General features: G+C 42.0%; 1 protein-coding gene across 1 annotated transcript; it reads left to right on the top strand.

Moving 5' to 3' along the window:
• The first annotated feature begins 7,092 nt into the window (after nt 1–7,092).
• Nucleotides 7,093–13,215, top strand: cyp7a1 (cytochrome P450, family 7, subfamily A, polypeptide 1). Its single transcript, XM_075482436.1, has 8 exons — nt 7,093–7,396; nt 9,154–9,394; nt 9,499–9,708; nt 9,878–10,072; nt 10,196–10,395; nt 11,696–11,826; nt 11,986–12,164; nt 12,270–13,215. The coding sequence occupies exons 1-8, from the start codon at nt 7,314–7,316 to the stop codon at nt 12,570–12,572; spliced, it is 1,542 nt and encodes a 513-aa protein (XP_075338551.1). The 5' UTR covers nt 7,093–7,313; the 3' UTR covers nt 12,573–13,215.
• Nucleotides 13,216–18,082: the final 4,867 nt, after the last annotated feature.

Below are 18,082 nucleotides of genomic sequence, written 5' to 3'. Positions count from 1 at the left end.
CTGAGACAAACGGAAGTGACGCACGGTTACTTATAACAACCACAAACAATACTCGCGTCACCCCTTTTTTTTATATAATAAAGAACCCCGTGCCCCCAACAGCACAGCAAAAATACCAGGGAACATCAGGCACCACAACAACCAAGGCCACATAACAGACCAGCAAGGCAAGACAAAACATCAGTTCACAGAGAAACCTCAAAGTCCTCCAGATACCGCGGCGCACAACGCTGACGTCCGGAGCGTCGAGGCACCACATCAGATCCACAAGCAGGCACATCCTCGTCCCTAGGCACACCGTCATCTTCATGACGCGGGAAAAGTGCAGGGAGGGGCTCAGCAATACCATCAATGCAAGGAGGGCAAGGAGCAGGCGGCGGCTCAGCAATAGCCGGAGGGATATCAGGGCAGTGTGGGGCAGGGTTGTCCACATCCTCATCAGAATCAAGATCCTCAACGAGAGGTCTCGAAGCCATGCTGGGGCCCTCAACCTTGTAACAGTCACCCAGCCTAACCCTGTAAGAGAACCTGTGAACTTCTGGATATTGCACCACAACCCATCCACACTCGTGACAAGGTACCTGTCACGTGCTCTCGACTTGTTTCTATCACAGTACAGGTACACCAGGTCACCGGGCCGGATGGATGGGAGGCATGGCCACACGACCAGAGGGCACCTTTGATTTCATGCTGTACGGGTGGTTTGCGACACGCTCTGAATGTTGTCACAATATGAGGTCCCGATCGACCACAGGTAACTGCCTATGAGAGAACTGGTCACGCTGAAGTAGCATTTCCCGGGCAGATAATCCACGCGACCTAACACGGCTGTTCAGACGGGCTGTGGCAACAGAGAGTAACAGGGGGATAACAGCTCTACAGTTAGGCTCAAGACGCAGAATCTCCCCCTGGACCTCTTGAATGGCTTTCTCCGCCACCGGGTTCTTGTTGACATTCTTGGCATTACCAACTTCAACAACCAATCTATGCGCAGCGAGGCCCCCCGTCACCAGCCAACGCAGCAAAACCAGGGGCAGTTCTGACTACAGCAAAAGGGCAATCGAGAGGACACAGGCCCACACATAAGCGGGTCAGGGTATCCCTGAGAGTCTCTTTACGCTCGTCATCGATAAGACACGACACTCCCGGACAACCAGAATGAACTGGCGGTCCCGCCTGAACACATCAGCTGCAAACGAGGCGCCGACGACATCGTGAGTCACACGTAAACTGGGCAGACGCAAACACAGGGGCTTTCCCCAGCGCCGCACACTGGTGGCAGCTGCCAGAGACACATTGTATAGCGGAGTCCATATCCAACACATAGAAGTAGCATTGCACAATAGTCTTCAATTGCGAGGCGATGGGGTGGTCAAGCTTTATACGGAGGAACGTCAGCAGGCCATTGAGGACGGACCGAGGCACAACGATACAGTCTGTTGACACCGCAAGGGGGGGGGGTGTCGGCGAACAATTAGGAGGCCGTCCTTAGCCACCGTGGCAATGTTCAGGTACCGTTTCACATCGCGAATGTTAGTCAGCTTCTTAGAAGGACGTGTGCCCTGTCGGAGATAAACACGGGTCCGTCTGAGGTCAGAGCACTCCGCTTGTAGGCCAAGCCATGCCGACCTGTTTGTGAAGGGCAACTTAGCAGTCCCGCACACAGCATCCTCTGCTGTGACCTGGCACAACGGAATTGGACTTCGAGCAGACAAAGGCACAAACTTGACAGGTGGGGCTGTCACACTCAGGTGTGTTCCGGCTGACAAAATCAGATGGCAGGATAGCTGCTCCTGCCACATGCCGGATGAGTACTTGGAACCGACTAGCGGTGGACAGAAAGGAAGTGACGTGAGGGCTGGCGGAAAATTCTCCCCTGCACAACTTCTCAAAAGCTTGTACACATGGCTTGTCAAAACACACGTTTTCTGGGAAGACTGCGTTATGTAAGGGGCAAAGTGTTTCACCGTCGCAGCTATGGACAAGGTCTCGACATCACACGGCAGCCAAGAGCTCTGGTTGTGGCGCAACTTCGCGCCGAAGTAGCCCGCGACCCTGACAGTGTCCTTGCAGGTGATATACAACGTGGCTCCCAGGCCCGGTTCCCTGACAGCGCCGTCAGTGACAATCCACAACTGATCAGCAGGCTGTGGAAGCGTGATAGCACGCGCTGAGGATAGCGCCTTCTGAGCAGAGGCGAAGGCGCTGAGCAGCTCGTCTGACCACATGATTGCTTCCTTTGACTCGCGCCCGGCAACCGCGCCGTCCAATGGGGCCAGCGCTGCGGCGCAGTTTTTCATCATGCGAGCCAGCACTTTATATGCGACAATAAGTGAACGCAAGCCCATGACAGTCTTAGGTGGGGGGCACGCAGCTAAAGCCGAGATGCGGTGAGAGCTGGCCCGGATTGTTCCCTGACACCAGACCCAGCCCAGGATGGAGGTCTGTACAGGGGCAACAGTGGTCTTGGTGGAGCATAGGTTCAGACCACAGCATTGCAGGGCCAAAAGAACCTGCCTCCAGACTGCTAGCAAGTCCTTAAGAGTGTCTGCGCTGCAGTACAGGTCATCTGCTACCTTGGCTACAAGACCCTGTTCAAGGAGGTTTCCAAAGACTCGGCACGTCAACTTCTCCAGCACCATCTCTGACCCCGGCATGCCCATAGCACTCCGCACGTACACCCTTAAAGGGCGTAACGACCCCACAGTACTTCCATGAGTCCCTGGACAAAAGGATCTGGTAAAAGGCTTTGGTTGTGGCAATGATGTATTTCCATTGGGCTATGAGGCTGAGCCTGGAGCTCCTGCAGCTGACCCCTGAAGTACTGTGGAACTCTCCCCTTACGCTGCGGGGTTAGAACGGGTCCCATGTTCACCCTGGCCTGGAATAGGCCCACAGCGCCATCGTATCCTTTAAAGTGGGGATCAAACTATCAAACTCTCTGTGTAGGGCGCGGAACTTATTCTTGATCCCAGATGGCATGACGTCATCAGGGTCAAGAGTGACACAGTCAGAGGATAATGTTGATTTGGTTGTTGCAACCAGCTTGGGGGAGTCGGCCGTCGCAGTGGCATCACTGAGTGAAGGGACATATGTTGGACGTACACGGCACAGATGGTTGCTCTTCTGAACCAGCTGTGGCTCGCCAGTGAGATTTGGGACACGGATCTTTCCTGATACACCCCGCAGTATGGTAGGAGTAGGTCATTGACGTGAGCTTGACTGATCATGCGAGACATCCACGTGTGGTTCAACAGCCAGTTCACAGTCCATATTGCACAGTTCAGGCAGCAGCTCAAGCTCGACCTCATCTAAACATATTTGATGTTTGGCTGGTCTGATGGAGACGTCGTTCTTTTCCATGAAGGGAATACCAGCTACGATGTCAGAGTCGAGATTTTCAACAATGAGACCCTCGAAGTAGAGGCTGTGGCCGTCTCTCTGGAAGTGTGTCTGTGTCTCTCCCACAAAAAGGATGAGCCATCTGCTTGGAACGCAGACAGTGTACTTCCTGTGACAGTAACACCCAGCCGGGTTGTGCATGAGGCCTTTATCATGTTGCCTGTAGCTCCATTGTCAACGGTGAGGCGCACAGGGCAGTGACCATGGAATGCATCCACATAGGACTGTTTGATGAGTACACGTTTTACGCCACTAGCTGGTGCTGTCTCTACACTAATGCACTCAACCACCTCATCATCAGTCTCAACCTGCTCACCCATCACTTGGCGCGATTTAGCCATGAACATTCTATCCTGAGGGGGGGGGGACGTGCATTTGCTAAGGAATCAGGCCTGCAAGCACTTTTGCATAATGGATATGACCTCCTCCAGCGGGCAGGCAGGGTTTGCTTTGACCTGGGGAGCTCTGACACGGCCGCACGCATAGCTCGGCCATCCTCTGAGGCCTGCACCTCATCTTGTAGGGAATCAAGGGCTTGAGATATTTCTGGTTTAATGGATGTCAACGTGCGGGACCGCAGTTCAGTGCCATACCTTTGTTTGACGAGCTTTGGCAGATCAGCGTGTATGAGGCGGGGCCATGTGAGGACAACAAAGTTCTCAAGCGAGGGCGTCAACTCCTCATCCTCAGTCACAACATCTCCCATGTGACTGATGCCAGAATCCTTACGCAGTAGGTTGTCATCAGTAAAGGCCATCAGACGTTGATATAAATCCTCTGGCCTCTCATCAGTTTCTCTTTTGATAGCTGCAAAGTCAATGAAGTGGGCTCCAGTGCACTGAAAGCCGCAATGTAGGCAAATAGCTTGCCATATGCTGTCAATGGACGTGGAGTTTCTGACGATGCTGTGACGAGATAAAACAGGACCGTAATTGGCGATCTGTCCCAGCACGAGCTCTAGCATGGCCGCCTTACGTTCTTTATTGCGACGTTGAGCAGCGGGAATTGGGTCGGCGTCATCTGTAAATCCTCTGCATGGGGACGTTTTGGATTTCTTCTCCCATTTTGCACCATTGAGCAGAAATGGGGCAAACTTACCATCAAGTGACAGTGTGTACAGTAGGTTCTGGTGCCAGTTCTCAAAAGAGTTCACAGTTTCAATCTTGCTTAGACACCATTGCTTTGGTGCCCTGTGTGAATTAGCCATGCTGCCCACTTAGCTTAAGTTAGCTCAACTGCGTCCGGTTGTAGACGTTACTACACTGTGATTCCCCTAACAGGGTAATTACCGCTGTGACTTCGGCGGTCGATAATATCCTCGGGTCGTACGTTCGGAAAGAGCTGCCACCACGCCAGTAAATGGAGGACGATACACATGAATCACACAACGCAGATGGAGCAGTGCTGCAGCAGCCATTTAGTGAGAACAGGTGCAGACACAACGACGAGAACGGAAGTGACGCACGGTTACTATAACAACCACAAACAATACTGGCGTAGTTTGATAACATATAAGAAGCCCTTCATAATGCTAGAACTGCTTGTTATTCATCATTGATAGAAGAGAATAAGAACAATCCCAGGTTTCTCTTCAGCGCCGTAGCCAGTCTGACTAAGAGTCCGAGCTCTGTTGAGCCAGTTATTCCTTTAACTCTCAGCAGTGATGATTTCATGAGCTTCTTTATCAATAAAATTGTTTCTATCAGAGAGCAGATTCCCACTATTATTACTAATATTTATTAAAGTACAGCAGCTTTAGAACAAAAACTGTCTCCATCCTAGAACAAGAGATGGAGGTGGTTGAAAAATACAGATACCTGGGGGTCTACCTGGACAGCAGTCTGGACTGGAAATGCAACATTGAGGCTCTCTAAAAAGGAAAGGACATAACAGGATGGAAGCTAAGGTTCTTCATTGTTTCATGTCATCTATGAGTCTGTGGTGGAGAGTGCAATCTGCTTTGCAGCCACCTGTTGGGGCAGCAGCATCAGAGCCAGACACTCAAAGACTGAACAAACTGATAAAGAAGGCTGGCTCTGTGCTCGGGACTGCTGTGGAGCCCCTAGAGCTGATTGTTCAAATAAGAATGACCACCCTCTCCATAATACAGTGTGGAACCACATTGTTTCCATACTGCATTAGACAGGAACGGTTTGTCCCTGTCTAATACACACTTCATGACATCTTTTTTTAAATGTGCTGTATGAATTAAATTTACTCACAACTCAACAAATATGACACTCTGGAGTTAAAAGTACCTTACAGATATCAACATTTTATCAAAAAGATATTTGTGCCTGCATCCTCTCAGGTCCTCTTGTATGAATATAGACCTTGGTTTGGCTGTTCATAAACTGGCAAAATCTTGTATTTTAGAATAAAATAGAATAGAACAAAATACTTTATTCATCCCCCAATGGGGGAAATTCAAAAAATTTTGAGAGAAATTTTTCAATCTTTTGTACTTACTTTTCACAGATAAGACACATGTTACATAGTTATTGTGCTTTATCTGTGATAGAGATGAAGCACTGCATAGACTAAGAAGTAATGTATGGCTGTGTGTGATATTGGCTTGTAGTGTGAAAGTGCTTTGAGTGGTCAAATAGACAAGAAAAACACTATATAAGTGCAGTCCATTCACCAGCTGTGGATCAATTTCGACAATGATGCATATTGAAGGCACATCAGTCCTGGCTTGAAAAGGCATATGTGAAGTAATCTAACCATCAGTTGAGATTATCATGGTCATACTTCATATTTCCTTAAGCTTGGCGTAAATAGAAACATAAAAATTTCCTGATAGATGGATCAATCATTGTTACTCTAGATCACCCTCAAACTGTGCACTGTTTTTTGTAATGCTTTAATGTTGTTTGTTCTTACACGTTGTCTTTCTTGAATTACTAGATTTTATCTCCGCCCACTCAATGGCAAGTCCAAACAAATCCCACATACCTTCATGTTCATTCTAGCTTAAACACACTTCAACACAAGCACAACATGAGCACAGGAAAGACCTTGAATCTATTTGCCAACTCTGCTCCACTATCAGAATACAGTGTTTCAGGTAACAGTGTCCATGGACTCTGGTCAAGGCCATCTCATGCACACACAGTATGCATGGAATTCGATTTCCTAGAGAGATCACAGTGAGATAACAGCCTATGTCACTTATTTTGTGTATTCTAATGAAATATATAAAAATCTTAATTTTGAAAAAAATATTTAAAAAAATATATAAAAAGGAAGATCAGTTTTTTTTACACATGTAATCATGATCTTACATGTAATCATGATCTTTTGATTAAATATGTTCTTTAACTTTGTTCCCATTTGCACATTTTATAGAATTCATCACCATAAGAACATGTGGATTTTTTTTTTTACTTGAATCAAATGCCAAACATAAACACAATTTTTGAGATTTTCCTGCATATAGGAAGACATTGCAAGTTGAACAATAAGTATTTAAGAAAACTGAATTTGTTACTTATGATTTGTTTTGGACCTGGCTGAGGCTGGTTTCAGAGATATCACCATTCCTCTGAATCCACCCTTGGGTCCACCCTTAACAACAAAGAGGTATATAAAACCTGCCACATGCTGCCTGTTCACTCACAACTGAAACTGCTCAGTGACGCATGCATACAGGTTCCTGACACATTTTTGCTGTGACAGGCAGCTCTACTTTGCAGTCATTATTTCTGTGTTGAAAGATTTCAGGAGCCCAGGACATGAACTTGTATGCATACTTTCTCTGGAATCACTGACTTTGATTAAACAAACGTTTCTTGGTTAATCACAGTGCCTGTCAGTATAATCTGCGTGGAACATCGCTAGCTGATAGCAAGTTACCTTCTGCTGTGGATCTTCCTCTCTTCATCCCCATCATCATCAACAACATCACCATGATGATCAGCATTGCTTTGATCTGGGGAGTAGTGGTGGGATTCTGCTGGCTCCTGTGGCTTGCTTTGGGGATAAGACGCAGGTAAGACAGGATGAAAAACATGTAGGATGTACTATTAGGCATCTTACTTGTAGCTTGTGTATTTTGCTGAACCCATTTTGATCTCATACACCATATTCCTTTTATCTTTAAAGCCTTACGGAAGACACAGAAGCAATAATTCAAACAAAATATTGATAAAGATTAAGCTAAATTTGATTATTTACAATAAAAAATGAAGTTTTCAAGTTTTCAATTTTTCATTTTTTTGTTTCATGTTTCTGCTGTTTCATTGTATGAGGAATCAAAACTTTTAGGGGACAGTTTTAAGTCTTTTTTTTTTTTTTAAACTGATTTTAAATGTGTTCAGCAAAATTAAATAAAAATCTCATTACTTAGACATACAATTGGTTACAAACTAGTCTTAAAGGTCTATATTTATGCATGAAGGCTCATGCAACCAAGGCAGTGAGAGTGATCTAACTTTTTTTTTAGTCTGCTAATAGAACTATGCTGATATGAGTATAGTATTTGGAAAGATGTTGATTCACAGATAGTTTCACAAAAGTGCTGTTACTACTTAGCTGCTGTTGTTTATTCAGTTCCTATGTTCAAATAGAATGAAAATACAGGATAAGGTGCCTCTTGCTAAAGTAATGTGAAAACTTTATAATCAGATGGAAAAGACTGGAGAAGATACTAAAAACAATATCATAATGTCTTATGTCATAAATTATGTTTTTGTCATCGTCATAGTTTATTTATTTTTGTTTGTCAGAAGGGATTAATATTAGAGCTGGTATTCCATTATAAAAACAAAGTTTTGTTTTGTTTAAAAAATGTATCCACAAGACCTTGTTCAACTTCAGGGAAATAGATCTCATTGACAAGGATAAGTGAGTATTCAATTCAATTCAATTAATTTTTATTTATATAGCGCCAAATACAACAAATGTCATCTCAAGGCACTTAGATAATAAAGTCCAATTCAAGCTAATTGGAATTCAATTAATTGTAATCATAATTATTCATAAAATAATCCAATTCGTTCATATAGAGCCAATTCAAAAATAATTTCCTAGCTAAAGAAACTTGTAACTTGTTTGTACTATTAAAATGGTACAAACGTTATCAGCTTCAGGCAGTAGGGTGAAGATGCATCGAGCAGTTGAAATTTTTTCAGCATTTAAGGTGAACTTTTAAGCTCTTGAGAGCTAGTAGTTAAGTGCTGATAGCATTTGATCAAGTCATGATTTACTAAAAATGTTATACAACTGAAAATGTCACCGTTGCTGAGTGTGTAACCATTTAAAAAGAAGATTTTTTTTTTTATTAAAATGGCAGAATTACGTTAATTTAATTCAAATACAAATCACTATACACCTGAACTCCAAAGGAGATAGTGGAATAGTGCAAAGTAATAGTTTTCTAGGCACTGTGCACTGTATTAAAATATAAGTAAGATATTGCTGTTACTGTTAATCCATAGTTTAGCGTGCACTGCATATTATATGATATTATGGAAAATAATGTTAATCAAAATCAATTGGAGATAAAAAAAAAGGTATGTTATTATCAGTGCATTATTAGAAGTATGTGCACAGTGCATTGTTAATTGCATTGTCCTCTTTTTAAAAATTCTATTAAATGGCACTGTGTAAGACTGTTATATTGATTATAATAGCTTAGTCTGTAGCCAAATATTACTAACAAACAAATGTGTCCCAGTGGAGAAAACGATTAAACCGTATATGAATGGTAGCTTAATGTCCACTACCTCTTGCTTTTGATAACCATAGACAACCTGGTGAGCCTGCAGTTGAAAATGGTTTCATCCCCTACCTGGGTTGTGCTCTACAATTTGGGTCCAATCCTCTTCAGTTCCTCCGCAACCGCCAGAAGAAGTATGGACATATTTTCACCTGCAAGATTGCAGGCCAGTACATCCATTTTCTGTGTGACCCCTTCTCTTACCATTCAGTAATCAGACAAGGGAGACACCTTGATTGGAGGAAGTTCCACTTTGCTACATCTGTTAAGGTAAACAAGGATGGAATTTGTATGATGTTCTGTAAGAACAATTTTCTTTGTGCAAGCAGTAGGTCATCCAATGGTCCTTAGCATTCTTCTTATATCTTCTCAAGGCATTTGGCCATGACAGCTTTGACCCTCGTCATGGTCACACCACAGAAAACCTCCATCAAACCTTTCTGAAGACCCTTCAGGGTGAAGCTTTGCCCTCTCTGATTGAAACAATGATGGGTCACTTACAAGATGTCATGCTGAAGTCAGACACTCTCAGTCCCAGCAAGGACCATTGGCAGGTGGATGGCATCTTTGCATTTTGCTACAAGGTCAGCAACAGGACTTTAGTTAGAAAGCATTCAACACATAAATTCCAGTCTTTAATCTTTTTTCAAGTTTGAACATGGTTTGCTTTTACGGAGCCCACCTGAGATTTGAGCTTAAAAATGGTATTGCAAACCATCCTTACAAGGGTCTGTCTTTCATGCTGTCCACCAGGTGATGTTTGAGTCTGGTTATCTGACTCTCTTTGGTAAAGAGCTAGGTGAGGACAAGTGTCAGGCTCGACAGGCCGCACAGAAAGCCATGGTGCTAAATGCTTTGGAGAACTTCAAGGAATTTGACAAAATTTTCCCAGCACTTGTGGCTGGTCTGCCCATCCATGTTTTCAAGAGTGCCTACAGTGCCAGAGAGGTTAGTAGATTTTTCCTTTAATTATCAGAAAAGGGCTGCTCATGTGCCATCATTTCTCTCAGTGATGTTAGTGTCTGTGGTTGTGTATAATCTTTGCATTTATATATTAATTTTGTTGTTTAGAATCTTGCAAAGACCATGCATGCTGAAAAGTTGTCCAAGAGGCAGAACATGTCTGATCTAATTTCTATGAGGATGATACTGAATGATTCCTTATCTACCTTCAATGACGTGAGCAAAGCTAGAACCCACGTCGCTCTGCTCTGGGCTTCACAAGCTAACACTCTGCCTGCTACATTCTGGAGTCTCTTTTATATGATCAGGTATGGTAGTAGATCTCTTTTCTTTAATGTTTACATTATTGGGAAAATATGTTGCAATCTTTTTTTGTATAAAAGTGCTTTAGAAATAAAGATTGATTGGTTGATTAATTCACAGTTCTGCTCTATCTGCATGAAACCGATCTAGTTTGTTTCTGTTCTATAAACTCATCAAAAATGATCATAAAAATATCTATGTTGTTGCTCAAATTATAACAATTTGAGATACAATAAAAGAAGGAGCCACAGGTTCCAAGTAGCTCCATGCTACTCAGTTTTATAAACAACTGTTTATAATTTTTTTCACATATATACAATTAACAGTTACAAGGCATTTCTTGAAATTACCATGTATTACATTTAACTGGCAACAAAGTCCGCATTTGAAGATTTGTGCATTTTGGTGGTGGAGCTATACCTAACTGTCAAGCTATAGATATTGGTTTGATTTTCTTTAAAGAAACTTTATCTTGAAATGTCATTTTCGGTTTCAGTCACTGTTTGGAAAGTTTTCGCATTAAAAATAACAACTCAGCTTGAGTTTGAACACTGTGATAATGCAACAGTCAAAATATCCTTTACTTGGATTACTTTGTGACAACTCCCTCCCTTCAGCCAAAAACATAAAACATGTTGAACACATGAACCAAATGTCCAACTGAAAGACATTACTGTAGAAGTAGTTTCTTTCGAGGAAGTTGTTTCATCTTTTGCTGTGTGACTCGGCTGGACTACCATATTAAGTTGCTGGTCTTTGTGTACACAGTAGCGTACATACAATATTTTCAGCTTTTAAAAAGTCTAATGTAAAACAGATGTATGTGCTGATACGGGACTACTGAAGGCAGAAAAACAAGTTAAGTTGAATGATTTCAGGTATTTTATTGGGAACAGAACTGTATGCAAATGTGACTTTGAGAGACTTATGTTGATACAGGTCATTGTTACACAAAAAAGACTTTTGAAGAAATCAAACACAGTTTTAGGAACAGTTGGTATTTAAACAATGTCAGCACCCTATTCACAATAACTGACCATAGTCTTTCTTGACAAATGGTCCAATGAGACAAGAGCTAAACCAAAGTTGGTTGGTTTAGCTCTTTATTTATAAGTCAGATGTATTTACACAGGGATGTATTTACACAGGGAAACATATAATATTCAATATTTTTTAGTAAACTAGCCTTTTTGGGCTCTTGCATTGAAAAGTTTTGTCCCGTAATAGGATGAATATGACTGAATATGACAAGTTATGGGGTATCAATGGGAGGAGCTTCTAATAAGACTCTGTACTTGTGTTTAGGAGTCCAGATGCTATGAAAGCGGCAAGAAAGGAAGTCCAGAAAGTTCTGGGGGATTCAGGTTTGATAGTTGACCCCAGTGACCCTACACTGAATCTGACGAGAGACCAGCTGGACAACATGCCTGTTTTGGGTAAGATAAACAGTTTGACTTTGATTACTAAATAAAAGTTAGTTGTGCAACATCTGATATTGTTAAATTATTGATCTGGAATAGTATACATTTAAATGCAGTAAAGAAATATTTAAAGTCAAATGTATCTGTTTCTGTCTGTCTTCCTTCATTCAATAGACAGCATCATAAAAGAAGCTATGCGCCTTTCCAGCGCTTCCATGAATGTGCGTGTTGCCAAGGAAGACTATCTGCTTCACCTTGACAACCAAGAAGCTTACCACATCAGGAAAGATGATGTAATAGCCCTATATCCACCTATGCTGCACTACGATCCAGAAATCTATGAAGATCCCTATGTAAGGGCCTACGATATCATTACTTTTTAAATGAAAGAAAACATATATATATTGCTATAATATGTGTTGGTCTTTGTCTCTCCAACTCTCCTCTTCATCCTGTAGGAGTATAAGTTTGATCGTTTCCTGGATGAGAAAGGTCAGGAGAAAAACACTTTTTATCACTGTGGCCGGCGACTGCGTTACTTCTACATGCCCTTTGGCTCGGGAGTCACAAAATGCCCTGGGAGATTTTTTGCTTTGTATGAGATCAAGCAGTTCCTGACTCTGATGTTGTCCTACTTTGATTTGGAATTACTGGATCCTGCTATCAGAGTTCCTCCTCTTGACCAGTCCCGTGCAGGACTTGGAATTCTCCAACCTACCTATGATGTGGATTTTAGGTACAAGCTGAAATTGAGCTACTAGACTTGGTGTTTGCTGGGAAGAATGACTGAACTACATATTGTACATAGTGTAAATCCAACATTGTTAATGAAGATTATCTGACTGTATTTGTAAATAGACTGATTTTATCTTTTATTGTTAGCTTTTTTTTAAGGATACTAACAAATATTGTATATATATGGCTGTAATCTTTAAAAACAGCTACAGCTTCTGTGTATCTAGTGATGTACAAGTGATGTACTGCCTATCACTTTTTATGATGGATTATGGCTGTCAAGGTAAAGGTCTGGATTACAGACATAGAGAATTAAACAGAACATGTACACTGCATCGGTAATTACAAGTATACCTGTTGCAAACATTCGTAAACACTTCTATCCTCCTCTAGTTTCTGAGCTACTGATTATTCCTACCATAATTTCTCACATTTTCAATACTTCAAATGTTTAACATAGCAATCATAGACAGCACTCTGCAGTGAAACATGTTCCTCTTCTATCTGTGTGTTTATGTAGCATGGTCACAAGTTCTGTTTTATCTAAACTGATTTGGTACCTCTGCACCTTTACCCTGAGAAATGAATTTGCCAAAGGCAGCATTCTTTGGAAAGAATAATGAAACAATTATAATTTATAGAGCATCTGTCGGTCTTTAACTTTGCATTCTGTGGATATCTGTCAGTTTTAAATACTAATATAAATACAGACATGTCTTATTAATGGCTGTTAAGTATTTTTTTAACCAAAAAGTTCCTGGGGCTCATTTAAGCACTACACTGGCCAAAAATCCCATAAAGACCTGCTAACATCTGGCTCTTGAGTTCAATGTTAAAGTGTTTACTTGGCATTCAATCCCATGTCAAATGACTCTGCAAGCATGGGTTTTAATTGTCTACGGTTTGGCATCAATGGGAACACTACATCCGGTTGTACATGTTAATTTTCCCTGCGGATGGTGAGGTCATAAAAAAAAAGAAATGTATAAAATGGGCATCAGTCACATTTTCTTTACAAAAACCGAGGGCCCGTTTTATGCCAAACACATTTTCTTTGCCAGGGAAGCTTTATGAATGTCAAGTTTTTCGCACCCAAAGTGGAAATCCCAGAAACCTCTTGTGTTTGTTGATGTGTATCGTCCACCTGGCCCTTATTCTGAGTTTCTGTCTGAATTCTCAGAGTTTTTATCCCAGTTAGTGCTGAGTACAGATAAAGTCATTGTAGTGGGTGACTTTAATATTCATGTATATGTTGAAAATGACAGCCTAAATATTAATTTTAATTCTATATTAGACTATTGGATTTTCTCAGAGTGTTCACAGACCGACTCACTGCCTTAATCACACCCTTGATCTTGTGCTGACTTATGGCATTGAGAGTGAACAGTTAACAGTGTTCCCTCATAACCCTGTCTTATCTGACCATTTTCTGATAACCTTTGAGTTTACATTACCTGACTATACAGTTTCTGAGAAGAAATGTACATATAGAAGGTGTCTATCAGAGGATGCTGTAACCAGATTTAAAGAGTTAATTCCATCATCCTTTTCTTCACTGCCATGTGCAGATATGACAGAGGACGACTACCTAAACTTTACTCCAGCAACACTTGACTCTCTTGTTGACAGCACTATAGTTTCAATGCGTACAGCACTGGACAATGTTGCCCCTCTGAAAAGGAAGGTAATCAGTCAGAAGAGGCTGGCTCCTTGGTATAATTCACAGCTGCGTGCTTTAAAGCAGACTGCAAGAAAGCTGGAGAGACAGTGGCGTTCCTCTAATTTAGAAGAGTCTCAATTAGTCTGGAAAGATAGTTTAATAACGTATAAGAAAGCCCTTCGTAAAGCTAGAACTGCTTATTATTCATCATTGATAGAAGAGAATAAGAACGATCCCAGGTTTCTTTTCAGCACTGTAGCCAGTCTGACAAAGAGTCCGAGCTCTGTTGAGCCAGGTATTCCTTTAAAGGAGAATTCCGGCTATTTTACAAACATATCCCATCTGTTGGAGACCCAGGAAAGTTGGCCAAAGGGAAAAACGCGAGAAATTTTCATGCCCGCTGCGCAAAGTTTTCCAATTGCGCTGATTTCCAGCTGGCTCTATCGGGCAAGCTTTTAACCTTTCCTGAGGCTCTTAACGTGTATCAAAATACTTTTTACCGAATTGGCCGTGGTGTCAGTAGCAATACAATTCAACCCAGGGGCTAACCATACCATTAGCTAGCACAGACATGATACATTTTGAGATTTCAAAAACAGCGCACTTACCTTTCTCAGCTTCCGTGTTCCACAGGCGTGCGCACAAATTAATCGATCGCCGAAGTCATACACTCTAGTATTCCAAAGTACTGTCTTCCTCTGTGGTCAGTGCAATACAATGTCCACATCTGCACCACCATGTCTCCCCAATGCGTGACCTAGCAGCAGCTCCCGTTTCTGGATCATCGTTTTGAGCCATCCTCGCTGCATCTTGTGCCAACAACTCTTCATCAGTGTATTCTGGTTCAAAAAGATAACCCCGACCAAACTCGTCAAACTCTTCCATTCCAACATCAGAATCTGACGAACTATCCATCTCGAAATTGCTTCCAATAAAATCCCAAGGGTTCTTATCTCCCGCAGCTGAATAATGGGCGAAGGTGCGCCCTTTCAAGCAGTCATGCGACACGTCATGACATCACGGCGAAAATGGGTGTTGAAACGAATCAGTTGTTCGATAGGAAAAAATAACAAACATGGCAATGTGTAGTTCGGTTCCCCAGGGTCGTTTTTGGTGGACAAAAAGACAATTTTGGAATACTATAATGTATGACTTCGGCGATCGATTAATTTGTGCGCACGCCTGTGAAACACGGAAGCTGAGAAAGGTAAGTGCGCTGTTTTTGAAATCTCAAAATGTATCATGTCTGTGCTAGCTAATGGTATGGTTAGCCCCTGGGTTGAATTGTATTGCTACTGACACCACGGCCAATTCGGTAAAAAGTATTTTGATACACGTTAAGAGCCTCAGGAAAGGTTAAAAGCTTGCCCGATAGAGCCTGCTTTCATGGAAATCAGCGCAATTGGAAAACTTTGCGCAGCGGGCATGAAAATTTCTCGTGTTTTTCCCTTTGGCCAACTTTCCTGGGTCTCCAACAGATGGGATATGTTTGTAAAATAGCCGGAATTCTTCTTTAACTCTCAGCAGTGATGATTTCATGAGCTTCTTTATCAATAAAATTGTTTCTATCAGAGATAATATTGATGGAGTCCTTCCCACTATTATCAGTGATGTATCATCAAGTACAGCAGTTTTAGAAGTATCTTTAGAACCTGATATGTATTTAGACGGCTTCTGCCGTTGATCTCTCTGAGCTAACAACAGCAATAGTCTCTTCTAAACCATCAACTTGTGTTTTAGACCCAATCCCAACCAGACTGTTCAAGGAGGTTTTCCCATTAATCAACACTTCCATATTGGATTTGATCAATCTGTCTTTGTTGACAGGATATGTACCTCAGCCTTTTAAGGTTGCTGTAATTAAAAGTTTACTTAAAAAACCTACTCTTGATTCAGAAGTGTTAGCTAATTATAGACCTATATCCAATCTCCCTTTTATGTTTAAAAAATAGTTGTAGCTCAACTTTGTGATCATCCATCCATTCATTTTCTGTACCGCTGAATCCGTCGGTCGGGTCGCGGGGGGGCTGGAGCCTATCCCAGCAGTCAATGGGCGAGAGGCGGGGTACACCCTGGACAGGCCGCCAGTCCATCACAGGGCCACACAGAGACAAACGAGACAAACAACCACACAGGCTCACACTCACTTCTAAGGACAAGTTTAGAGACATCAATTAATCTAACATGTATGTTTTTGGACAGTGGGAGGAAGCCGGAGTACCCGGAGAGAACCTACCTATACACAGGGAGAACATGCAAACTCCACACAGAAAGGCCCCAGCCTGGAGTTGAAACTTTGTGATCATTTACATAAAAATAATCTGAAGAGTTTCAGTCAGGATTCAGAGTACATCATAGCACAGAAACAGGACTGGTGAAAGTTACCAATGATCTCCTCTTAGCCTCTGATAGCGGACTTGTGTCTGTGCTTGTCCTGTTGGATCTCAGTGCTGCATTTGATACGGTCGATCACAGTATCTTATTAAAGAGACTTGAACATGTTATTGGGATTAAAGGAACTGCATTAGGCTTCATATTTATCATATTTATCTGATAGATTTCAGTTTGTTCTTGTAAATGAAGAATCTTCCTCACACACCGGAGTAAGTCATGGAGTTCCTCAGGGTTCTGTGCTTGGACCGATTCTTTTCACTTTATACATGCTTCCATTAGGTAACATTATTAGACAGCATGGCATAAATTTCCATTGCTATGCTGATGATACGCAGCTGTACTTATCTATAAAACCAGATGAACCCAATAGGTTGGTCAGACTACAAGCATGTCTTAAAGACATAAAGACCTGGATGACTCAGAACTGTCTGCTTCTAAATTCAGACAAAACTGAAGTCGTTATCTTTGGACCTGAGCGCTTCAGGGAGAAGTTGTCTAGCTATATAGTTACTCTAGATGGTATTTCCTTGGCTTCTCGGACTACAGTGAGGAACCTAGGAGTTATTTTTTACCAGAATTTATCATTTGACTTGCATATAAAACAGGTTTCTAGGACTGCCTTCTTTCATCTTCGTAATATTGTTAAAATCAGGAACATCTTGTCTCAGAGTGATGCAGAAAAACTAGTCCATGCATTTGTTACTTCAAGATTGGACTACTGTAATTCTTTATTATTGGGCTGTCCCACATATTCTCTGAAAAGCCTTCAGCTGATCCAAAATGCTGCAGCCAGAGTTCTGATGAGAACTAACAGGAGAGATCATATTTCTCCAGTTTTAGCTTCTCTTCATTGGCTCCCTGTTAAATTCAGAATAGAATTTTTTCTTCTCAAACCCCAGCTGGTCGAGGCGGATGGCCACCCTTCCTGAGTCTGGTTCTGCCAGAGGATTCTTCCTGTTAAAAGGGAGTCGTTTCTCTCCAGTCGCCTCAGGCACGCTCAGGACGGGAGATTGGACCGAAAAACAAAAAAAGTTTCAGTGCAATCTGTTGGTTTCCTTAGCTAGGAAATTGTTTTTGAATTGGCTCTATATGAACGAATTGGATTATTTTATGAATAATTATGATTACAATTAATTGAATTCCAATTGGCTTGAATTGGACTTTATTATCTAAGTGCCTTGAGATGACATTTGTTGTATTTGGCGCTATATATAAAAAAAAATTAATTGAATTTAAGATTAAGAAATAACAGAGCACTTCGCTCCCAAACTGAAGGTTTACTTGAGGTTCCCAGAGTTTCTAAAAGTAGAATGGGAGGCAGAGCCTTCAGTTATCAGGCCCCTCTCTGTGGAACCAGCTGCCAGTTTGGGAGGCAGAGCCTTCAGTTATCAGGCCCCTCTCTTGTGGAATAAGCTGCCAGTAAATGTCCGGGAAGCAGACACCCTTTCCACTTTTAAGACCAGGCTTAAAACTTTCCTTTTT

The sequence above is a fragment of the Odontesthes bonariensis genome, chromosome 14 (genome assembly GCF_027942865.1).
Source record: "Odontesthes bonariensis isolate fOdoBon6 chromosome 14, fOdoBon6.hap1, whole genome shotgun sequence".
NCBI lineage: Eukaryota > Metazoa > Chordata > Actinopteri > Atheriniformes > Atherinopsidae > Odontesthes > Odontesthes bonariensis.
Note: the sequence above shows the minus strand (reverse complement) of the source record. Positions and strands in the feature narration are given on the sequence as shown.